This window comes from Typopeltis vanoorti, chromosome 12 (genome assembly GCF_054136105.1).
Source record: "Typopeltis vanoorti isolate ZY-2024b chromosome 12, IOZ_Tvanoo_1.0, whole genome shotgun sequence".
NCBI lineage: Eukaryota > Metazoa > Arthropoda > Arachnida > Uropygi > Thelyphonidae > Typopeltis > Typopeltis vanoorti.
The window spans coordinates 1,282,956-1,306,053 of NC_143560.1; the positions used below are offsets into that span (position 1 = coordinate 1,282,956).

General features: G+C 36.6%; 1 protein-coding gene across 2 annotated transcripts in view; it reads left to right on the top strand.

Moving 5' to 3' along the window:
• Sec5 (exocyst complex component secretory 5) overlaps positions 1–23,098 on the top strand; it is a 584,315-nt gene that overhangs the window by 366,927 nt on the left and 194,290 nt on the right. For both annotated transcript variants that reach the window (XM_090401446.1, XM_090401447.1), the window contains exon 16: positions 22,701–22,774. In XM_090401446.1, coding sequence (XP_090257572.1) covers positions 22,701–22,774 — 74 coding nt within the window. The remainder of the gene's footprint in view (positions 1–22,700; positions 22,775–23,098) is intronic.

Below are 23,098 nucleotides of genomic sequence, written 5' to 3' on the forward strand. Positions count from 1 at the left end.
GATGAATGAAGTAGAGGTAACTAGTCTATTACAGAACCTCAATGTCAATACATCTGTGTGATTGGATGGTATACCAGCTCGTGTCGTACGTGAAGCAGCCAAAGAATTGTCAGTGCCCTTGACCATTTTGTTTAATTTGAGCCTCAGGACTGGGTCAGTCCCAAGGGGGTGGAAAGAGGGGAAAATAGTTCCACTGCACAAAGGTGGTTCCAAGGCTGCTGTTGAAAATTACCGGCCAATCAGCATAACAGGAATCATTATCAAGGTCTTAGAGAAAATAGTCAAGAGGAAAATACAAGATTGGATAGAAGAAAATGGGATACTGTATCGGGGACAGCATGGTTTTGTGAAGGGTAGGTCATGCCTCAGTAACTTGCTCACGTATTATAACACAGTGACGGCTGAACTGGATAAGGTTAATGGGTTTACAGTGATTCTACTGGACCTTGCCAAGGCCTTTGACAGGATACCACATGGAATTCTAATCAGTAAATTGGGGCATATGGGGATGGACATAGGGTTGGTGAGATGGATAGGAGGGTGGTTGACGGAGAGATATCAGAGAGTGGTTTACTCAGGAGTAGAGTCCACAAGACGGCCTGTGACTAGTGGTGTGCCACAAGGATCTGTTCTTGGACCACTGCTGTTTAATTTGTTCATAAATGATATAGGAAAGGATCTGAGAGGAACAGTTCATTTGTTTGCGGATGATGCGAAGTTGGGTAGGGCAATAGTGAATGCAGATGACATCAAAATTTTGCAGGATGATTTGGATAGATTGGAAGTCTGGGCTAAGGAGAATGGATGTCAGTTTAATGTGGCAAAATGTAAGGTTATGCATTTTGGGGTGAAAAGATTGGCGGCAGTTTACTGCATTGGTGGAACCGTGCTCCAGGAAATTGATGAGGCACGAGATTTAGGAGTGTTGGTAGATAAGGAATTGAAATTTAGGGGACACATTGCAAAAGTGGCCAAATCAGCTCATCAAATCACTTGGTTGCTGAAGAATACGTTGACAAGCAGGTTATTGTTCCTCTGTATCGAGCCTTGATAAGACCCCATCTAGACTACTGTGCTCAGATTTGGTCACCTAGGTTTCTTCTTGATAGGGAGGAGGTGGAGAGGATCCAGAGGCGAGTGACCAAGATGATAGCAGGTCTGTGGAATGAACCGTATGAGAACAGGTTGAGGATTTGTGGGTTGCAAAAATTGGTTGATAGGCAGAGGAGGGGAGATATGATTGAGACATTCAAATTACTGAAGGGTTTCTATAAAATTAATTCAGAAGATATTTTTGAGAACAGGGCTGGTTGTGGGAGGACTAGGGGACATCCATGGAAACTGGGCAAAAGTGTGGTTAGTAAAGGTGTTAGAGCTGGGTTCTTTACTTTTAGAGTAGTGAATGAGTCTAATGTGTTCCCTGAGTCTATGGTGGATGCTGTGACAGTGAATGAGTTTAAGGCGAGGTATGATAGATACTGTATGAATGTCAAATAGTTGTGATGAATATGATTTGGGCCTCCCTCGATGAGTCTAATGACTCCCTGGAGTTGCCCGTAATAATAGTAATAGTAATAATAATAATACTAGTAATTTATCCTTGTTCTGAAGGAGCTGTGGGCCAGTTTACTTCAAGAACTCCTGAATCACTTGGTGCTAAGCATGGTATGAAGTTGTGGGAATTGCATCACAGTTCTCTGTGAACATATTCCATACTGAAATGTTTTTCCACATAGATTTCAATAAGCACTGTACATTAATTCCTTAACTATGTCCTTCATAAATTTGTAACCTTTGCCAAAAATGTATTGCAATTTAATTTGTGCAAAATTTATAACACATTTTTCGTGTGATATAATTTATTAGTATGCTGGCAATAAATTTATGTCCACATTTGGCTGTAGTCATGAAAATTTTTTCATATACAGGTAAAAATTTTGTTTGTCCTTAGCTTTTGGACACCAGTATATAAGGATGTAATTTTGTCTCTTTACAAGGCCTTAATAAGAACATACATGCCTTTCTGCATATAGAATTAGTCTTGTAGGTTCCAAAAGAATAAACATGCTGTGAATAGGGCACAGAAAAGAGTTACAAAGATTATATCAGGAGTATGGAATGTAAGTTATAAGGCTAGATCGAAGGTCTGTGGACTGCTGACTCTGGTAAACAGGAGAAAGAGGGATAATATAGGATATCATCTGATGAAATTTTTCATTATATGGACATGGTGAGAGAACATGGGGACATCAATGGAAGTTAAGTTTGTGCCTGGTTAAGAAAGGAGTAAGAAGTAGATTTTTCTCTCACAGAGCTGCAAGGTGAGTGGAACAGTTTGCCTCTTGAAGTGGTGAAGGTATCTAGTATGAATGAATTTATGAGCAGGTGTGATAGCTGGTTGGGGTGATGTATAGCTTCCTTCAGCGAGTCCTGAATTCCCCAAAGGTCATAGATAATAATAATAAATTATTTTTACACAGACATCTCCATTCCACCAATTTACCTTTATTCATGTAATTTCGCTAGCCCTTACATTTTTGTTAACCACATTTTTACATGAATTCCAAGAGTGTGACAGGGTCACACTCCTGGAATTCTGTGAAGCCTACAAAACAAAAACAGTAGGAAAATTTTACAGTGGATCTGTTGAACTGCCTTAATATCGATGGTATCATTTTACTGTTGTTCGTAAGGCAAAACTGGAAATTGCCAGGCTCATGGTGAAGTTATTTATTTCATCTGATGATACAATGGCCATGAGCCTGTTTTATGAGGAGGTATGGCACCATCTCAATCTCCCTGTTTTATCTGGACTCGAGACCTATGGCTAGAAGGGAGCGTTTTTAAGTATTCCTGACTGTAATCTGTGTGTGTGTGTGTGTGTGTGTGTATGTATGTATTCACAGGGCCAGTTTGCCTGTTTTGGGGGACGAAAAACCCAATTTTCCAGGTGAAAAAACTCCCTACCTCCATATGGGACTGCTAACTCACCTTTGGTCAAAAGAGATCAGATGAATGTTCCTCATGTCACGAATGGAAATTGAACTAAGGTCTTTCCAACCAAAGGGTTTTGTCTATACCATCTGAGCTCTGGAGGCTCTAATGGTAGAGTAACTATATTTAATGGGCAACATTAACCTTTCTAATCATGTCCAGCTTAATACTGTTCTGGAAGAAACAATAACAATTCACATATCTGTGGGATTTCTTATTACAGTATGTCCCATTTATTTACCGCCGGGTTGCAAGGTAAATGAGATTAAATTCGATAATCTTATATTGTAACTAACTCAGCCCACACTTCTCATGCATGACTTTAATGAACACATCATTCTGTGAGGTATTGCCAACACAAATGGATGATGCCATACAGAGCCGCCAAGAGGGGGGGTGACATCTGAGACTTTTGTCATGGGCCCCGACGTGTCACATAACTGTGTTTATAATGCATGGTTTAATTCTCATAATAATACAAAAAGGATAATGGCATATCGAGAATGATACTGTGTTTTGTTTTAGACAGACGGCTATCCTCTTTAGCTCGCCTTGAGTGTCCAGAAGACACTGATTCTCTCGGTGCAGATGACTGTAATTATAGTGGGTGATGATGTCAATAGGCATTCATGCAAGGTTGTTGCAGTCGGCTGCACTAACGCTAGCTAGTAATTGCATTCACAGTAATGTTCCTTGCCAGAATGCTTCATTCCTGTTAGTATTTTGATAGACGAAGATTTTATGATTGTTTGTAAAGTGTGCAACTGTGTAGTGTAGGCATTGTGCTAAAAAATAAAAGTAAGTATTCTTATTAATTTGATTTTTTAATTATTAAAATTATATTTTAAATATTAAAATTTGACCAACAGAAATGTGTCATTATAAATCTGGAAATCAAAAATGAAAGGAGAAAAGGGATCGTACGAAGGCAAAAGAAGATTTAAAAAACAAGCATTTACTACTGAAATATTTGAAGACTGAAGAACACCAAGATATTGAAATTTCAAGTAAACAATGTGCTAATAGTTTAACTGCTGACAAAAGTAATAAGGAATCTTCTTCACCTGGACCTGTAGCAGCTAACTCTCAAATGAATGAACACTGAAATAGACACTAGGGACAATTTAAACCTTGAAGATAAAGAAAAAAATTGGCTTGGACCTGGAATTGAAGCAATAATTAGCACTACACCGATGCAGTTGGTAACAACGATTTAATATATGAAGAATTTACTTCAACTGGAGGTGAAGCTGAAGCGACTACCAACTTAGAAGCTACCGAAGTTATAAATTACAAAGAATCAGGTACTTGGCTAGATTACTTTAGTGATATAAATTGGAAATAGCAAAAAAATTATTAGAATGCTTCAATTAACTAGAAATTGATATACAAGACTGCAGAAGTCAGGGATATGGCAATGCTGAAAATATGAGTGAAAAAATAAATGGTGTTTGGTCTTTTATTGAAAAAGAAATTGAAACTTCTCTTTATTCCCCATGTGTAGCACATTCACTGAATGTAGTGGGCGTAAATGCAGCTAAATATTGTTTGGAAAGTACAATATATTTTGGAAACTGGAGCTTTTATTTGCATTTTTTAGCTCAAGCCTAATGAGATGGCAAATTTTATTAGAAAAAACTGGCTGTTCTCTTCATGGTCTATCTCAAACTCACTGGTGTTGTAGAATTGATTCGGTTAAACTGGTTGCTCAGAAGCTTCCAAGTATTTTAAAAGCTTTAGAAGATGTAATTTTGACTGGGAAATTATCAAATGAAGGTCATTCTGAAGCTGTTGCGCTAAATCAATATTTTTCAAGTTTCAAAGCAATACTTTTTGCAACAATTTGGTTTAAAATTTTAGCTTCCAATGACAAACAAAATAAAATATTCCATATCGATTTATATTGCAACAGCAAATGTTGAGTCTCTTCTAAAAGAACTCTAACATTTTAGAAATAAGTGGCAAGATGTTCTCTCTGAAGCTACACTTGTTGCAATTAAATTGGGTATAACCCCAAATGTCGAAAAACGATCGAAAGCGAAGAGAATACAGCTAGCAGACGAAGAAAGTGCAGATGGGGATGATACACAAGGACATTTTAAAAGAACTGTGTATTTTGTTATACTGGATACAATTATTTCCCAACTTCACATATGTTTCACATCTTTAAAAACATTCAGAATTTATTTTCACCAATATTAAATTTTCAAACAATGAATCATCAAGAAATTTCTGACTCGTGCAATAATTTAATAAATAAATATTCAAAAGGCTTAACATCATCTCTGAAAGACGAAATCTATTACATAAAAAAGATTTATAACGTCACATTTAAAGATGTTATACCAGGACTAGATTTATTAAATACAATTTATAAATTTTGACTTCACGGTGTTTTTCCCAAAATATGTACGTCAAGCAGAATTTTTTGCACAATACCAGTAGCAGTTGCCGAAGGTGAAAGAGCATTTAGTAAACTTTCAGGAATAAAGAGCTTCTGTAGATCACAATGCTCCAGGAAAGATTAAATGGTCATAGCTTTGCTATCAATATAGAACATGACCTGGCAGTGAAAATTGATAATGACGAGGTGATTAAAATTTCGCTAACCTAGAGTTATTAAGGGGGGGGGGGGAGTAGATATGCAGACTTTAGAGAGATAGTTGAGTGTATGAATGTGTGTAATATGCCCAAGCAAGTATATATAGTTGAGTACGAAGACTGCGAAACAGAATGAGATGGTTAGTATAAGGCATCAAAATAGGGATGAGACAAATGGGCTTCTGCAATTCATGTATACTAATGCCAGAAGTATTAGGAACAAGAAGGAAGAATTTTTGGCTTTGGTTGGCACTTCTAGGCCACAGGTTATTGGCATTAGTGAAACATGGCTGATAGAAGATGAATAGCTAGTGGGATTGAATGTGAGGGGTACGGTGTTCAGGAGTGACAGGGAGAATAAAATGGGGGGGGAGTGTTATTGATGACAGCTGATGAGCTACAGCCAAGGAGAATAGAAGTGGAACTGCGGGATAGAGAAAAGAGCACATTTGAGGCTATGTGGTGTGAGATTGAAACTAGCAGAACAAAATATACAGTTGGGTGCTGCTATAGACCAGGTGATGGAATAGATGGAGGAGATAGTATGCATAAGCAAATAGAAGAAATGAGTGGAAGGAGGGTAATTATTATGGGTAATTTCAACTATGGTAACATTGATTGGAAGGAGGAGAGGACACACATGGGAGGAAGGAATTGGATTTCATGCGATTATTAAGGGATAACTATCTGCGACGGCATGTAATGGAAAATACTAGGGGTCAGAGAGTGCTTGACCTAGTAATTGCATCTGGAAATTTGGCTGTAACGAATGTGACCACGTTGCCACCAATTAGTGAGAGTGATCATAGGGTCTTGACTTGGGAAGTGGCTAAAGGTGTGGAATTTACAATTAAGACAGGGTACATGTGGAATTATCGGGCTAATAACTATGACAAGCTTAGGAGTTTGATTGGTTCAGTGCCATGGCATGTAAAACTGCAAGGGCTAGATGTTGATAGTGCATGGGAGGCGGTTAGGAAGTGTTTGCATGAGACAATAGCTGACTGTATACCTAGAGGCCGAATAATAAATCAAGTAGGGGTTAAATGGATGAATAACACCTTTAAGCTTGAGCTGCAAAAAAAAGAAACAACTATGGATGGAATTTAAGGAGAAAGGTGACTGGCAGACACATGAACATTATAAAGCGCAGGCCAGAAGGGTAATGAGTGTGGTAAGAAATTGCATTTGCACCCAAACAGTTTTTTCGATATGTTGCAAGTAAAAGAAAAAATGTATATGGCAGAATGATTTTAAAGATTGCTGATGGTAGGGAAGTAACCGAATCAGTTGATATAGTTGAATTACTGGGCGAGCACTTTGCAAGAATATATCATCCAGGTGGTGACATTACAGGAATGAATGAACCAATAGATTATATGGGAATTGTGGTGAACGAAGTGGAGGTGAGTAGTCTATTACAAAACCTCAATGTCAATACATCTGGGGATTGGATGGTATACCAGCTCGTGTCATACGTGAAGCGGCTGAAGAATTGTCAGCACGCTTGACCATTTTGTTTAATTTGAGTCTCGGGTCTGGGTTAGTCCCGAGGAGGTGGAAAGAGGGGAAAATAGTTCCACTGCATAAAGGAGGTTCCAAGACTGCTGTTGTAAATTACTGACCAATTAGCATATCAGGAATTGTTGTCAAGGTCTTGGAGAAATTAGTCAAGAGAAAAATGCAGGATTGGATAGATGAAAATGGAATACTGTATTGGGGAAAACATGGTTTTGTGAAAGGTAGATCATGCCTCAGTAACTTGCTCACGTTTTATAACACAGTGACCACTGAACTGGATAAGGGTAATGGGTTTATAGTGATTCTACTGGACCTTGCTAAGGCTTACTTGTATATAGAGGCTAATGACTTCACATCAATTGCCTTAGTATCCTATAATGCAAAGCACACACAATTTTGGATGTGTATGATGCTATGCATTATAGGGAGGGACCACTACCCACACACGTTTGGAGCTAGTAAAGGGATGTTCATCATAAGCCTAGAATAGTTGGAATAGGGGTGCAAGAGAGCCTGCTAATATTAGGAGAAAGAAAAGACACATATATAATATGAGAGATAAGGGTCTCAGCTCTTTTATGTCATCATAGAGCCAATGGTATATCAGTTTTCCTTTTTCACCAGTCTCATGCAGATGAACAACCAGAAGACCAATTAAAACTCAAGTACAAAGATTTCTGATACCTAGGTGGTCAGCCTTATCTGAGTTAACCACTTTGAGTTGCCCTTTTCTGCCTGGGATTGCTCTCCAGTCATCCCTGCAGTTGACCATAAAATCACATTGAACTAAGAGGATGGAACCATTTAAAAAAAACTTCTCATAGTAAAAATAGGGAGAATTTTATCTCCCCCGGGTGAATATTGCATAATGTGAGTCTATACCACCTAGCCAAAACTAGAATGCTTCTTAAAAAAACGTTAAATTTTCTTGACCAAAAAAAGCTCTGAAATGACTTTTAATGGGATTATGTTGATCAAGTGCATATAATAAACAACTATGTTATACCAACTAGTTTCACCAACTAAGACTGTACGCGCTCTGTTCTTTGTTTAATATAATTGGAATCGGTTGATTTTAGTTTGTAACAGTTTTTTTACTTTTTAGTGCCTTACATCAGTTATGTACCCTGAAGATGCCAATAGCCTTAGTTTGTGAAACTAGTTGGCATAACATAGTTGTTTATTATATGCACTTGATCAATATAATCCCATTAAAAGTCATTTTAGGATGCTTCTTTCTAAATACAAAAATCGTCTGACTGAACAATATTGTAAAGTATTTGTAATCATATTGCTGGTTTTCAAATCAATGCTTGAAAACCAGCAATATGACCCTTCCATGAATAGTATTTTAATTCATTAATTATAAAAATCAAAATTCTTTTCCCATTGCTGACAGGTAGTGGGTACTGCAAAAAAAAAAAAAAGAACCTATTCTGTTGTAACAAAATACCCAACACTTTACATAATCTTTCCAAATATGCAGGGCAAGAGGGACAGCTGTAGAATGCATGTTCTACCATTTCTGATTGGTAACAGATGTCACAGTATCTCCATTTGATGGTATTGACAGGAAAGTAACCATATGCAATTCTCTAAGCCAGATCCCTCCTGTATGGATGTCCTTCAAATTTCAGTAAGTTGTGAAACAAAGTGTTTTTGCTAATACCCAACTGTGGAAGTTCATGGCGAAAGAGGTTAAAGATTTCTTTATACCAAATTTTACTTTTATTAATGGAAAAAATGTCAATGCCAGAATGTTGTAGCAATCTTAGAGTTAAGCACAAAATGTAGCATTCAGGAACAATCTCAGCTCTTGGAGCTTTATAATCATTTAGTCCAAACAGGGAGAGGAAAATCCAGATACTACCAGAGAAGGTCTGCACATGTGTGATTGTTCAGAAACATTTTATGGATTTTTGAAGCTGTATTGAATTTTAAGACTGAAAACCCAAAGCCTCCAATATTCTTTGATAGTTGAAGAAATCCTTTTTAACTTCTTTGTTTTGACTGGACCAAAAAATTGCACAAGCTTACTATATACTTGCCTTTCTTCAGCCTCTGTACTGTAATATTTATTATGTACAACTGAACAGGGAAGATATGGTTTTAAACACTATGGCTTTAGAAAAAAGGAAAGTGGCCCAGTTTTCCAGAGACTTCTAAGGTTTCAAAGATTTTGTAAATGTGTTCTTGAACTGGTAATATTGAGTAGGTGGAGAAGGGAATTCCAAGTATAGTGAAGGATTCTCTCTTAATCCAAAAGGAATGCCTCCAAGATCCCACTTTCCAAAAACTTTTAATTTTGTTTTGTCTGCATTAGCAGTTAATCCTCTTATCTTGTTGAATTTTTCCAAAATACCAAAAAAGATGTATATGGAATCATTATCCCTCAAAGTGCCTTTTACATCATCAGCATATGCTAATACCTTATTTTCCTTCATAGTTGAAGGAACTGTTATTCCTCTCACAGCATGTATATTGTTGACTTCCTGCAAATTCCTTCTTGAAATTTGACTGCATCTGATAGGAACCCATTAACTAGGAGGTGGATATTTGAATTGGCATAGGTTCCTTTAATGAAGGACTGCAGGCTTTTTACCCATACTAATTTGCAGGAGAATTTGGATCAGGAAGGGATGCTGGATGTTATCAAATGCTTGAGTAAGGTGTACGTGATCTACTCCACTAAGTAGAGTAGATCACGTAGCAGAAACAAATTAAATTCTACTGCTCAGCCTGAAACTCCATACATCTGTGTGCTTTTAATTATGTATCTCCTTCATACTTTGAGCCTGTTATTGATAATGCAAAAAAATATCTTGTAGTCAGTATTAGATAGAGAAATAGGTCTCCAGCTGCTGATTGAGGTATGATCTCTATTAAGTTTTGGAATGAGAACAGCATGGCTTGCTACAAATTCACTTGGTATTGTGTTTTGATGAGAGAAAAAGAATTAAACAGTGTAACTAAAATGGGAAGAATAAAATCCCAGGCCTCATGTTTAAGTGCTATCCTTAGATTATCAATTCATGGGAATTTTTTTTTGTCTGCTATTCTTTATAATCTGTAGTACTTTCAGATGCTGTAATGGATCTATCAAACCCATCGTAGTTATGAACAGGAAAGCCATCAATGTTCCAACAGTTATAATTTTCCCCAGTACTATTGTCTTCAAACAGATTTTTATAGTGTTTTTGAAAGGAGTCAAGGATGTCTTGAATGATGGACATGTCTTCACCATCAGTGCAGATTTGAGTGATGATCCTTTCTTGGCAGAATTTAGTGAATTGTCTAATGAAGAGGGCAGCTGAAGAGCTATCTGCTAAGTACTGCTGTATTCTTATTTCAAAATTTCTTTCTTCTACTTGTTTCTGCTTTTCCACTTCTATCTCCATGTTAATGTTTCTAATGATGTTGCTGCATTCTATACCATTGCATTGGATAGAGGGTCTGGAATTTGGTTGAAAAGATGAATGGAAAATTTTGCAGAAGTCTCCATGGTCCAGAACTGATCTCTACTTGTTCCATGCATTGGAACTTAAGTAGAACTGGATTAATTTTAGAAATTATGGATTTTATAACCGTGTTATAAATAACTATTTTAATTTCCCAATGTTTCGACCTTCATAATAAGGTTTATAACACAGTTGTAAAGTCCATAATTTCTAAAAATGAATGCTGATCACCGTGCAACACTAAAAGAAAGGCATTTTTTTAGTAGAATTGGACTATGATCTGACATGTTGATGTCAAGATGTTTTATCTGAATTATCCTATTTATAAGGGAAGAAGATATAAATTCAATCAACATGGATACCAATAGTTTGATTCATGTAGATGTAAGCTAGGAGTTAGGATTGGAAATCCTCCATAAGTCTACTAGCTGAGCATTGTCGAGGCATGTTTTATTTGTGCATATCCCACTTTTTCCACTCCTGGGATGGCTTTCTATTTTGTCTAATGTGGGGTTTTCAAAACAATTCCAGTCTCCAGCTGCTGTGATGTAGTGGGCACCATGTAAATATGGCTTCAATTCCTGGAAGAATTTTCGTCTAACTGTTTTTTCACTTGATGGAGCATAAACATTTATAAACCTTATTAGAAGGACCCAAGGAGGGGGGCGGGGAGAATAAGAAATCCTATTCCAGCCCTGTTAAATCTTCTAAAGCTCCAATATGAAATAAGTGGATATCTGTTACAAAATTTTTATATCTTTATATCTGCAGAAGTGTTTCTTTGAGAAACAAAAACCTGATATGGTATGGTATAAGTTTCCCTATAGCTTCTTGTTTAACTTGCCTGTGGAATCCTCATACATTTCATGAGGCAATGTAGAAAGGAGATGATATGATTACTGAACTGTCACTGGTAAGTCTTTAACTTCTATTTGGATGAACTTGATGTCTTCAATCTGTGAAGGAGCAATTGTGTAGCCTACTTCTTGTAAATTGTTGTTCTTGATTTGGAGTCTAGTTATTTTCTTTTCATGTAGATGAAAATTTTATTGAGAAAACTTTAAATCAGTAAGCTTTATTGTTTCTTTAATTGTATCTCTTGCTTTCCCTTTATTAGCATGAGATGGTTCCTCCATAATCATCCATGAACTTTTCTGAGCCTGAAGAGTTTTCATTTGATGATTCACAATCTTTTCCATTTTTAGATTTTTTATTATTTCTTCTTTTTTAGATTTAGTTCTTTTTTTAATACGTCTTTTTTTTGTTTATCATACTTTTTTTTTATTAATTACTCTTTTCTTTTTGATGATCTTGTCTGCATATTAAGTTCTTTCAGTTGTCTCGCTTGCTTTTCTGTTTCTTCTCTGGTTTCTCCTTATAACAGTTTCATTTGTTTGCATTTTATCTTGTATCTGCTCAATTGTTATACTGGGTTCATTATTGGTAATTTCAACTGTTGTTGTTACATCCATATTTGACTGGGAAAGTGGCACCTGCAGTTTTGGAATTTTGGGGTTCATTTTGTCACTGACTTTTTGTGATTTTAACAAGTATTATTATTATTATTATTATGATTATTCCTGATACCTCCAAGGAGTCCGAAGATTCATCGCAGGAGGACACCTAAAACTATTTCAACCACTACACCGAACCTCTACTACAAAGCATCTCCATCAATGCCATCTACCTCCACCACTACTACAACTAGTATTTTTTGTCTGTAAATTGCGTGTGTTCTGAAGGGCCGATTTTTCTATGCGGGATGAAAAACCCGAGTTTCCGGGAGAAAAAACCCTGATGAGATCGGCTAACTCACCTTCGATTGAAATCATCCAGATAAAGATTCCTCCTGTCATGTCGAGAATCGAACTTAGGCCTATTCCAATTGAAGGGCACAATGTACCGTCGTTCTTCCAATTGCGCTACGGAGGCGCTATAAGTTTGCTTGAAAGCACTATCTTTACTAGACTGAATTGGAACAACTGGAAACTCTTCTTTATGCCTCTGCGATATATATGCTGTTCTAATTGGCTCTACCAGTGCTCTCATTCTTTCAGTAAAAGTTTTGAAAGAACAGATTGTAATGCAATGTTCAGAAATTTCACATTTCTGACAAAGGTTTGAGATTCTGATTACCTATATGTCGAATCTCTATACAGTCAAAACATTTAGCTTTGGGGCAGTTGCCATTCAAGTGATCATACGAACCAGAATGCAGGCACCGTGTCTGTACTCTACTGATGTTAACAAAATTTGGTATAGGCATCTTCACTAGAAAGAGAGTTTCAATCTTCATATGATATATATCTTTTCATATGTTACTGATTTTATCGCATTTCAAGAATGTCAGGATAAGAATTTCGGTATGGTTCTCTATATGTTCCATTGGAAAGTCTCAGTTTTTACTATTTTTTATTGAAGTCTCATTAGTGGGAGCCAGACCCAGATGAGTTACCAAGGTTGAATAATGCAGAAGTCATATATTACCCATATACAAATATTCAAAAGGTGTTACATCTTACTATTAAAATCTTAGATTAGAGACAGATGTTGGAAATTTTTTTACTTGTTATACTTTAAATTAAAAATGACAAGAAATTAAATTCTTGGTTTAATCCTGTACAAAATGTAAGCAAACAATGCAAGTGAAATATATTCATGACTGGTTCACTTGTATCTCTCTTCTGGGTCTGGCTCCCGCTAATATGATCTGAATAAAGGTTGAAACTGGTCTATGTAATGTCCTTCCCATAATGGATAGCATCATACACATCTGAAAGGGTGTATGCTTTGCATTATGGGATACTAAGGCAGTTGATATGACCTCTATATACAAGTAGCCCAGTTGTGAAGTTACTTCATGAGCAAACTTTGTTTGATTACACTTGGATAAAGGATTAAACCAAGAATATAATTTCTTGGCATCTTTAATTTAAAGTTATAAGCAAGTGAAAAAACTTTCAATATCTTTCTTTAATCCAGAGTATTTTAACAAATTGTGACACCTTTTGACTACTTGTATTTTGGAAATATATGAGTTTTGTAATCTTATCATGGAGCACAGAGAGTGGGGAGCAGGTGTGTTTAGGCAGTTGAGCTTGGCAAGTGCAAGAATAGTGATTGTTATGGGAGATTTTAACCACAGCAGCATAAGCTGGGAAGAGGAAAATACATGTAGTATAACGGGATGGAATTTCTAGAATTCTTAAGGGACAAATGTCTTAGGCAAGATGTAATAGAGGGAAAAAGAGGTTCAAGAGTTTTGGATTTGGTCATAGCATCAGAAGAGCTGATGATAAGTGAGTGACATCTCTTCTTCCAGTTGAAGAGAGTGACCATGTGGTTTTGACTTGGAAGATGAATAGACATGCAGGTGTATCAAAGAAAAGGGAACATATGTGGAATTATAAAGCAGGTGATTATAATAGTCTTAGGTATCAACTAGGGGCAGTTCCATAGAGGGCAGAATTGGAAGGCCAGGATATCATTAGTGCTTGGGAAATTGAGAAAGGATATTTGTTGGAAGCAATGGTAAGCTGTATTCCATGAGTGAAGAAGCGGACACAATTTGGTGTAAAGTGGATGACAAACAGGAACTGCAGTTGAAAAAGAGATTATGGAAGAGATATAAGGAGATAGAGGTGGAGGGCAGATACATGTAGAATATAAGACATAGGCCAGGATAATGACCAGTATGGTGAAGAAGGCAAAACTGGAATATGAGAAGAGATTGGCACTAAGACCCAAAGAAAATCCTAGGGAATTTTTTAGTTTTGTGACCAGTAGAAGGAGAAATGATTGTGGAAGAATGACATTGTGGGATAAAAATGGGAATAGAGTGACTGATGCAGACGACAATGTGGAATTGTTCAGTGAGCATTTTATTGGAGTATTTCATCCAGAAGAATGTTTTAATACTAGAGGGATGGGGCAGGTTCAGGATTTAGAAGTGCAAGAGGAGAGCGTGTTCCAAATACTGTGTACTCTGGATATCAGTAAAGCTGTGAGACTGGATGGTATTTCACCACAGGTTTTGAGAGAAAATGTGCTCAAGAACTGACAGCTCCATTGACCTGGCGCTTCAGTAAAAGTCTGGCTGTGGGAAAGGTACTCAAGGAATGGAAGGAAGGTAAGCTAGTGCTGCTGCACAAGGGCAGTAGCAGACTGGAAGTATCTAATTATAGCCAGTGTGTGTGTCATCAGTAGTTGTCAAGGTCTTGGAGAAATTAGTGAGGGACTATATACGGCATTGGACAGATGAGAGTAATGTGTTTTTGTGAGAATCAACATGGATTTGTTAAGGTGCTCTTGCTTTACTAATATGATTGCCTTTTATAATAAAGTTACAAGAGCTGTAGATGAGGGAAAAGCATATACTGCCATTTTCTTGGACTTAGCGAAGACATTTGACAGGGTGCCACATGATAAACTGATATTTAAATTGCTGCACATAGGATTGCATGTCAGGTTGGTCAACTGGATTCAGGATTGGCTGTCCGATAGGTATCAGACAGTTGTGTATGGTGGGGCAGTTTCAAGGAGGCACAGGGTTACGAGTTGGGTTCCACAGGGCTAAGTACTTGGACCTATATTGTTTAACCTTTATATCAATGACATTGTCAGTGGATTGCAGGGGGATATTCAGTTGTTTGCAGAGGATGTGAAGCTGGGAAGGGTTATTAGTAATAGTGCAGATGTGGTAGCCCTGCAAGAGGATTTGAATAAGCTAGACAAATGACTGGGGATATTGGTTTAATGCAGTAAAATATAAAGTCTTGAAGTTTGGGATCCATCGATGGGAGGATGCATACTCGATTGGAGGAACAATACTGGAGTAAGTAGGGGAGACAAGAAATCTGGGGGTGATGATTGATAAAAAACTGAAATTCAGGAGCATATTGCAAAGTTGGAGAAGGTAACCCAGAGGATTGCTGCAAAACTGAGAAGGGTGTTGACCTGCAGAGATAATAGTTATCATTCCATTGTATAAGACCCTGATCAGTCCACACTTAGACTATTTTTCTCAGGTTTGGTCCCCAGGATTTGAAGGGAATAAATTAACTGTGGAAAGGGTACAGAGGCAGATAACAAAGATGGTTTCAGGACTACAATGTCAGTTATGAGGATCGACTGAGGGAATATGGTGTATAGAAGAGGTGATATGATCAAGATTTTTAAACTGTTGAGTGGCAATTACAGGGTAGACATTGAGGAGTTCTTTTGCTTGGTCCAACAATGGGAAGGTGTGATGAGAAGGGAGCCATCCCTGAAAGTTACAAAAGGAGCCTGTGAGCAAGAGGTTGAGGAGTGGTTTCTTTGCATTTAGGGTGTGTTTAACCATGGAATGCATTGCCTGAGAGAGTGGTTAGAGCAGGAATAGTTAATGAATTCATGGAGTGGTATGATAAACTTTGTGTTTCCTAAAAACGATCTCCAACGATAATTCTTTTGACTCCATGGAGGCCTTTATGATAATAATGATAATTATTATTATCTCTTCCTGGTATGGTTCTCAATTATGATAGCTTGCTTCCCAGGGAGTAGAGCGTTTTCCTCTGTGGCTGGTTTTTGCCTTTCACTGGGTGGTGCTACTGCCGCGTGTCTTGACCTAGAGGGATTCAGGTCAGGAGTGATGACTTAGTAATGCTCTTTTTAGGGTCACTGAGTGAGATATAGAGTAATGTCTTGTAGATCACTCAGAGTTATTGGAGAGTTACAGAGGTATTTCTGTACTTTAACATACCTCAGTAAAGGCTGAAACCAATCTGAGTAGGGGTCCTTCCATGCATAGCTTTACAGTCATACCCCGAAGTTACGTGGTAAGTGGTACCAACAAAAAGCGTAACTCAGGGTATAATTTTGCATGTAATTTATTTATACAAACATACAAAATATTATTTAATTGGGACCAAAGGTTTACAAAAAACACCTATATTTTTTAAGAAATACAGGTGTTTTTTGTACATAAAAAAAAAGAAAGTTATTTCGATGTCAATGGTTTCATAAAATCTAATAGATTCGTCTGTCGGCATAATGTCTTTTTCTTGTCACGCAAAATTTCTTCATAGCAAGCTAATGATTTTTTTATTCCTTACCTTGTGGCTACAATTCGTTCCTTGTTAGAATCTATGTCCTCCAATATCTGTAAACCTTTCTTTTATGATTGTTCTTACTGTGGATTCCTGTAGATCGAACTGCTTTACTAGCTCACAAATTTTCATTCCGCCTTCAAAATCCTTATTAATGTTGAGTTTTGTTTCCAAAGTCAGTGTTTTTCTTTTCTTGCTAGCTGTAGAAGAATCAGACTTGGTTCCTTTGGACGATTATTATTTTTTATGTGATAATATTTTTATCAAGAACATAACATTAAACAATCGCAAGGTTTGTAGACCATAAAAATCGTGTATGAATGGAGACTGCGCGAAACATGTCAGTGCTTGTTCACAGCATGTGCGACACTGGCAAGTGAAGCCGGCGCTGGAAAGATACGACTAGTGGTGAAGTGGGACTGGGAATACGTACATATAAGAAACCGCGTAACTCTGGATTCGCGTAAGTTGGGGTATGACTGTATACAATTCCAAAAGGACATGTGCTTTGCATTATGGGATACTAAGGAATTTACATGAAATCATTAGTCTCTATATAAAGTAGCCCAGTTGTGAAGATACTTTATGCACAAACATTGTTTGCTTACACTTGGACAAAGGTCTAAACCAAGAATATAATTTCTTGTTGGCATTTTTAGTTTAATTTTTAATTTAATCATTTTCCTGATGTTTGCACTATGTGTTCACAGGAACCATGTTCTCCACACAGATGTCCATGTGGAAAATGGACTAGGCTGACTGGAGTACTCCCCCCCATCTTGCAAAATTTAATGCTGAAGCAGTCATTCAAACACTTATCATTGAATCAGTGATTTTATCATAGATTTTATTGTCCAGGAAGCAACATCCACAATCCTAAAAACATTATCTTAATTTCCATCTATTCAAAACTATGGTGGAATCCAGAGTATCATGCAGATCTAGATCATGGGGGGGGTATATTTTGTAGATACCCCACCACATCAAATTTAATAGTCTTTAAATATGCTTGGACCAAAGCGTATTAGCGAGATGTCAGTAAAAAACACAGATTTATATTTTTTTAAGATTTATATCATTAATTTCATTTTATAATTTTATTTTATATTATTAATTGTATCACCAGTGCAGAAATTGTATGGGATAAAATCCAAAAAATTAAAGAAAATTAAGCCTGAAATCTAGCACTGGCAGTTTAGTCAATGCAGAAACAGAAGAGAGAGAGAGAGAGAGAGTTGTTCTTGCTGGGTTCTGCATAGGTGAGTTATTTTATGCATTCTGACTAACTGAGAGCTGATGGCCTACCTATGTGTGAAAAAATGCAATTTGCAACTCGCCATTTGTCATGTTCTGGTGCCAGCACTTCACGTGAGAGAGGAATGATTTTTACTAATCTGGTTGAACCACACTTAAGCATATGTTTCCAGATTGAGACAAAATTGTTTGATGTGTTTAATTTTTTTAAAAAAAGCATTAATTTATTTAAACACATTTGATTATGAATTCTATTTTTGTATAGATATTGAATAGCTTAATTTATAAATTTTCTAAATTTGCTTTTTTTTTTTTTTTCAGTACATATTATTTACTAATTTATCACTGTTACTCCTGATTACCTTCTGTTCTGCTGCAACCTTTGCTTTGGTGCATTGTGACCTTTGTTGTCCTTGCACCAATAAACCAGAATCAATATCCACATATGAATAATACACACTTGCAAAGTGATAATAGTAGACATACAGTATAGTAAACACTGTAACAAAATGATGTACGGTGATAACAAAAATCGCGGCCTAAGTTCCATAAAATTAATTCTGCTTTAAGCTGACTATTACAAATAGTAAAAGCTCAAAACCTTCATGATAAAACTGAATTTCTTTGCAGATGATGTCATAATCAGTAGGACAAAGGAAATGGCATGAAAGGTTTACACTAACCACATGACAAAAAATTATGAAAATCAAAGAAAGGAAGTCACATGAAGCAAAAAAGAAAATCATGGTTAATAATACAAAGCAATGCACAGGAAATGAAAGAAAACCTTGGGAAATAGAACAAAAGAACTCAGGGAAACACATTGTTAAATGTAAATATAAATATAAAGCACAAATGCAAACAATAATGAGAACATAAGAAAGAACTAGAAGAGGAGGAAATTAGAAAAATTAAAATACAGAATTAATATTTAAATTTTGAAATATTACATTAGCTTAAATTAATGTCACTTACCTGAAATATTGATATTGAACTAAATATGTGCAGACTGTACTATTAAAATAAAATAAAGTTTGGTGTCAAAAATTCTTAGTTAAAAATTTTAAATATTTTACCTTATTATTATTTAGGCCTCCAAGGAGTCAAAAGACTCATCGCAGGAGGTCCTTCCTAGGAAACACATGTCTATCAAGACTCATCGTGGGAGGTCCCTCCTAGGAAACGCAGTCTATCATACCACTCCTTAAACTCATTGACTTCTCGCTCTCACCACTCTATCAGGCAATGCATTCCATGGTTCAACCACCCTCTATGCAAAGAAACCACTCCTCGCCCTCTTGCTCACAGTTTCCTTTCATAACTTCCAGGGACGGCCCCTTGTCATCACTCCTTTCTGCTGTTCAACCAAGCGAAAGAATTCCCCAGTGTCAACCCTGTAAACACCTCTCAACAGTTTAAAAGTCTCAATCATATCACCTCTCCTTCTTCTATCCACTAAATTTTGCAGTCCATATTCCCTCAGCCGATCCTCATAACTAACAGTGTACAGTCCTGAAACTGTCTTCGTTATCTGCCTTTGTATACCCTTTCACACAGTTAATGTGGAAATCCTGGGAACCAAATCTGAGAACCAAGAATAAAGAAAGAACAAAAAGATATATTGCTGTTTCGTGGACTTCCAAAAAGCATTTGATAATATTGATCAAAGTATAACATGGGCTGTCTTGGAATCCTATGGTGTGGACAATAAATTGATCTGCCTGCTGAAAGATATAAACAGCCAAGCACAAGCAAAAATCAGAATAGCAGGTGAGACTGGAGATTGGTTTGCCACTAGTCAAGGCACAAGACAAGGATACCTAATATCACCAATCATCTTCATCACACATCTGGGAAGAACACTAGATAAGATTAAAGAAGAAGGTGGAGCATTTCAATAAATGGCATGAGAATAAACTACCTCTGCTTTGCAGATGACATCGTCGTGATTGAAGAAGATGCAGCAAGGCTGGAACAGACATTGCAAACACTATACACAGAAGGAAAAAAATATGGACTAAATGTCAACTTCGGAAAAACTAAAACAATGATATTCGGACAACAGGAGTTACTGAACAGAGTTACGATAGACAGATTTCAACTGGAAAATGTGGAATACTTCACATATCTTGGATGCCACATGACGCATGACTTGGACCCCAAAAAAGAGATAAAAATTAGAATTGCCAGAGCAACAACTATTTTAAAAGCCGTGGACAAAATATGAAAGAGCCGAGCTATAAAGATGCAAACTAAACTGCGCATTGTAGAAACCTGTATCTTCAGCAGCATGCTCTATGGATGCAAGGTCTGGGTACTCCTGAGAGAATCTGAAAGGAGGATATTGGCATTTGAGAGGAAGTGCTATAGAAAGATCTTGAGAATAAACTGGTGAACAGTGAGGAAATCTACAGACGAATACAACTAAAAGAAAACCTGATCCAGAAAATAATCAAAAGTAAACTATGTCTATTTGGTCATATATGTAAAATGAATGATGAGAGAAAATTAAAAGCATTGCTGTTTGAAATGATTGAAGGAAAGAACAAAAGAGGAAGACCAAACAGAGAATGGGCTGATGACATCGTCAAATGGTGCGGAAACTCTATACACAAATTGCGTCATCTTGCACAAAACAGAATGCAATGGAAGAATCATATCAAGATGGCAGCAGACATCTGGGCATTGGACCCATGGTTGTTGTTGATGATGATGATTTTAAGCTACAGTTCAAATCTGAGCTCATGTTTAATGATATTATTTATCCATCTAACTCCTAACCAATTAACCCTCCTTACCTAGGTATGCAATTTAATACTATTTCCTCTAGATGATCCTTAACTATATCCCATGCACTACTAACATCCTTCCTTGGATTGAACAGCCATCCTCCTGCCTGTCTCCTATTCTTTTTGAAATTTTTATTCTTTTTGCAATTCATCTGCTATCGTCAGCAGTACTCTTCCCCCACCCATCCTATCTTTCCTGAAAATATTAAACTCTTCACATTCAATCCATGTAACTACATCTTCTGCTATTAGCCAAGTCTCACTAGTACCTATAAATTTTGGCGAGGTTGCACTAACCAATGCCAGAAACACCTCCTCCTTGTTCTTGATACTTCTGGCATTAGTATATAGAAACTGCAGCATCCCTTTAGTCTCTCACCCACCTTTACTTTCTGAATTGACTATCCTATTCAATATTTTTGCTTCAGAGACTAGATTCCTCACTTGGTCATTCTCACATTCACTCACTTAATGGGTACCTTCACACAATCTCACTTGCCTCCACCCTAATTCCTTACGTTTCCCTGAATTTGCACTGCAGCATGTTCGGTGAACAAAGCTCTCTCTCTCCCTATACCTAACACCAAAACCATTCAGATGCAGTCCATCAGCAATAACGCATTCCATGGTCTCACCACTTCCATTTGCAACTTCCAGGAATTGCCCTTGCTTCTTCCTCTTTCTTTTATATGAAAGACCCTCATTGTTAACCACGTAATTACCTCATTGTTAACCATGTAACTACCTCTTAACAGTTTAAATATATCAGTCATACCTCATCATCTTCTCTCCACCAAACTCTTCATATTGCTCTCAGTCTATCCTCATAAATAACATTGTACAGTCCTGATATAATTTGCATTACCTACCTCTACATTCTCTCCAAGGTTAATTCATCCAAATTCCAATGACTAGATGTGGTCTGATTAGGGCTTTATCTAATGAAATTACTACTCTCTTATCTCTGCTGGTCATCCTTTTGTGGGTGGCCTTCATCACTTTTGTAATACCCTCAACTTCAGATTTCTATTAATCATTACTCCAAGATTCCTTGCCTTCGCCACTTCTAATATTATTCCATCAATGGAGTATGAGACCACACATTAGTGGATCTCAAATTTCATCATCATTATCATCATCAAATTCATGATATGTACCCTCAGTAAGTTAATTATTGTACAGGATAATTATGATTGTACTACATGAAAAAATTTACCCCATTACTAACTTCCAATCATCAATTTTCCTCGAAATTAATCTGTTATCTGTCAAGACTGCCAAATTTCGTGACCATACATTTAGCTTCATTAAACTCGTACCGTTATTCATTCTTCAACCCTGTGGATGGTATGCATGGTAAAAAAAAAAAAAATCAGAAATGTCCTCTTGTCCAGTGGTACTTTCTGAGATGTACTTAAAAGTTGTGCATTGGAACTAGCACCCATTCTGTATCATCTTATCATGTTTCATATTTCCAGCATGGAAGCAAGCCTGTATTCAGCCAATCCGAAAATATAGTAAATTGTATTGTCACCCAATTTAGTATATAGAAATAATTCATCTGATTGAAAAAAGAAATTGAAATATTGTATTTTTTTCAGGAAAAGATTCTATTGTATTTTATTTTAACAATTGTGACAGTGGTGAATTGAATTAGTAATTCAATTTGAGAACATCAGGCTAAAATACTTTGTAACATGCAAAGGCTAATCAGAATTTGCAAATTTCTGAAATGTTTTGTGTACACAGCTTTCCTTCAAATCTATGTTTCCACTACTTCAAATGATTTGCTTATAGTGCAGGAATTATTTGCAAAATAGAAGTTTTGTCAGGTAATATACTTTATTTCACAGGCAATTCCTGCATTATTACAACTCATTTGAAGTGGTAGATGTATGAGAGTAAAGCTTTTGTATAACTCTTTTCTTTAATAATGATTAATGATACCTTGAAAGCCTTTTCGGGTTCATTTATGTTGGTTTTATTTTATACAGATGTCAGGCAGCTGGATCAATGTGAAACTTGGACTGTAGATGCTGATGATATCAATGGAGGTACAACTCATCTGGTAAGTGTATATGAACAATATACACACAGTTTTTCATATTACAAATATCTATTAATGCATTCCACCTAAGATATGTCTTATAAATGTACTTTAATTCCCATGCTTGAAAGCAAAAACTTTTTCCACTCAACAAAAAATGATTCCTCTTCATTTGCATCCACAAAAATAATTACACATTTCAGATCAGGCAAACAATTTTTGAATGTTGGAAAAAAAAAAGAGTGCAAGTTTGTTTTTTTTGTCTTTGAAGCCATTGTGGATGAATAGTCAGTAACAAAAGCAAACTCAGAAGTAATATTCAAGAAGTCTTGTTTTTCATAATGT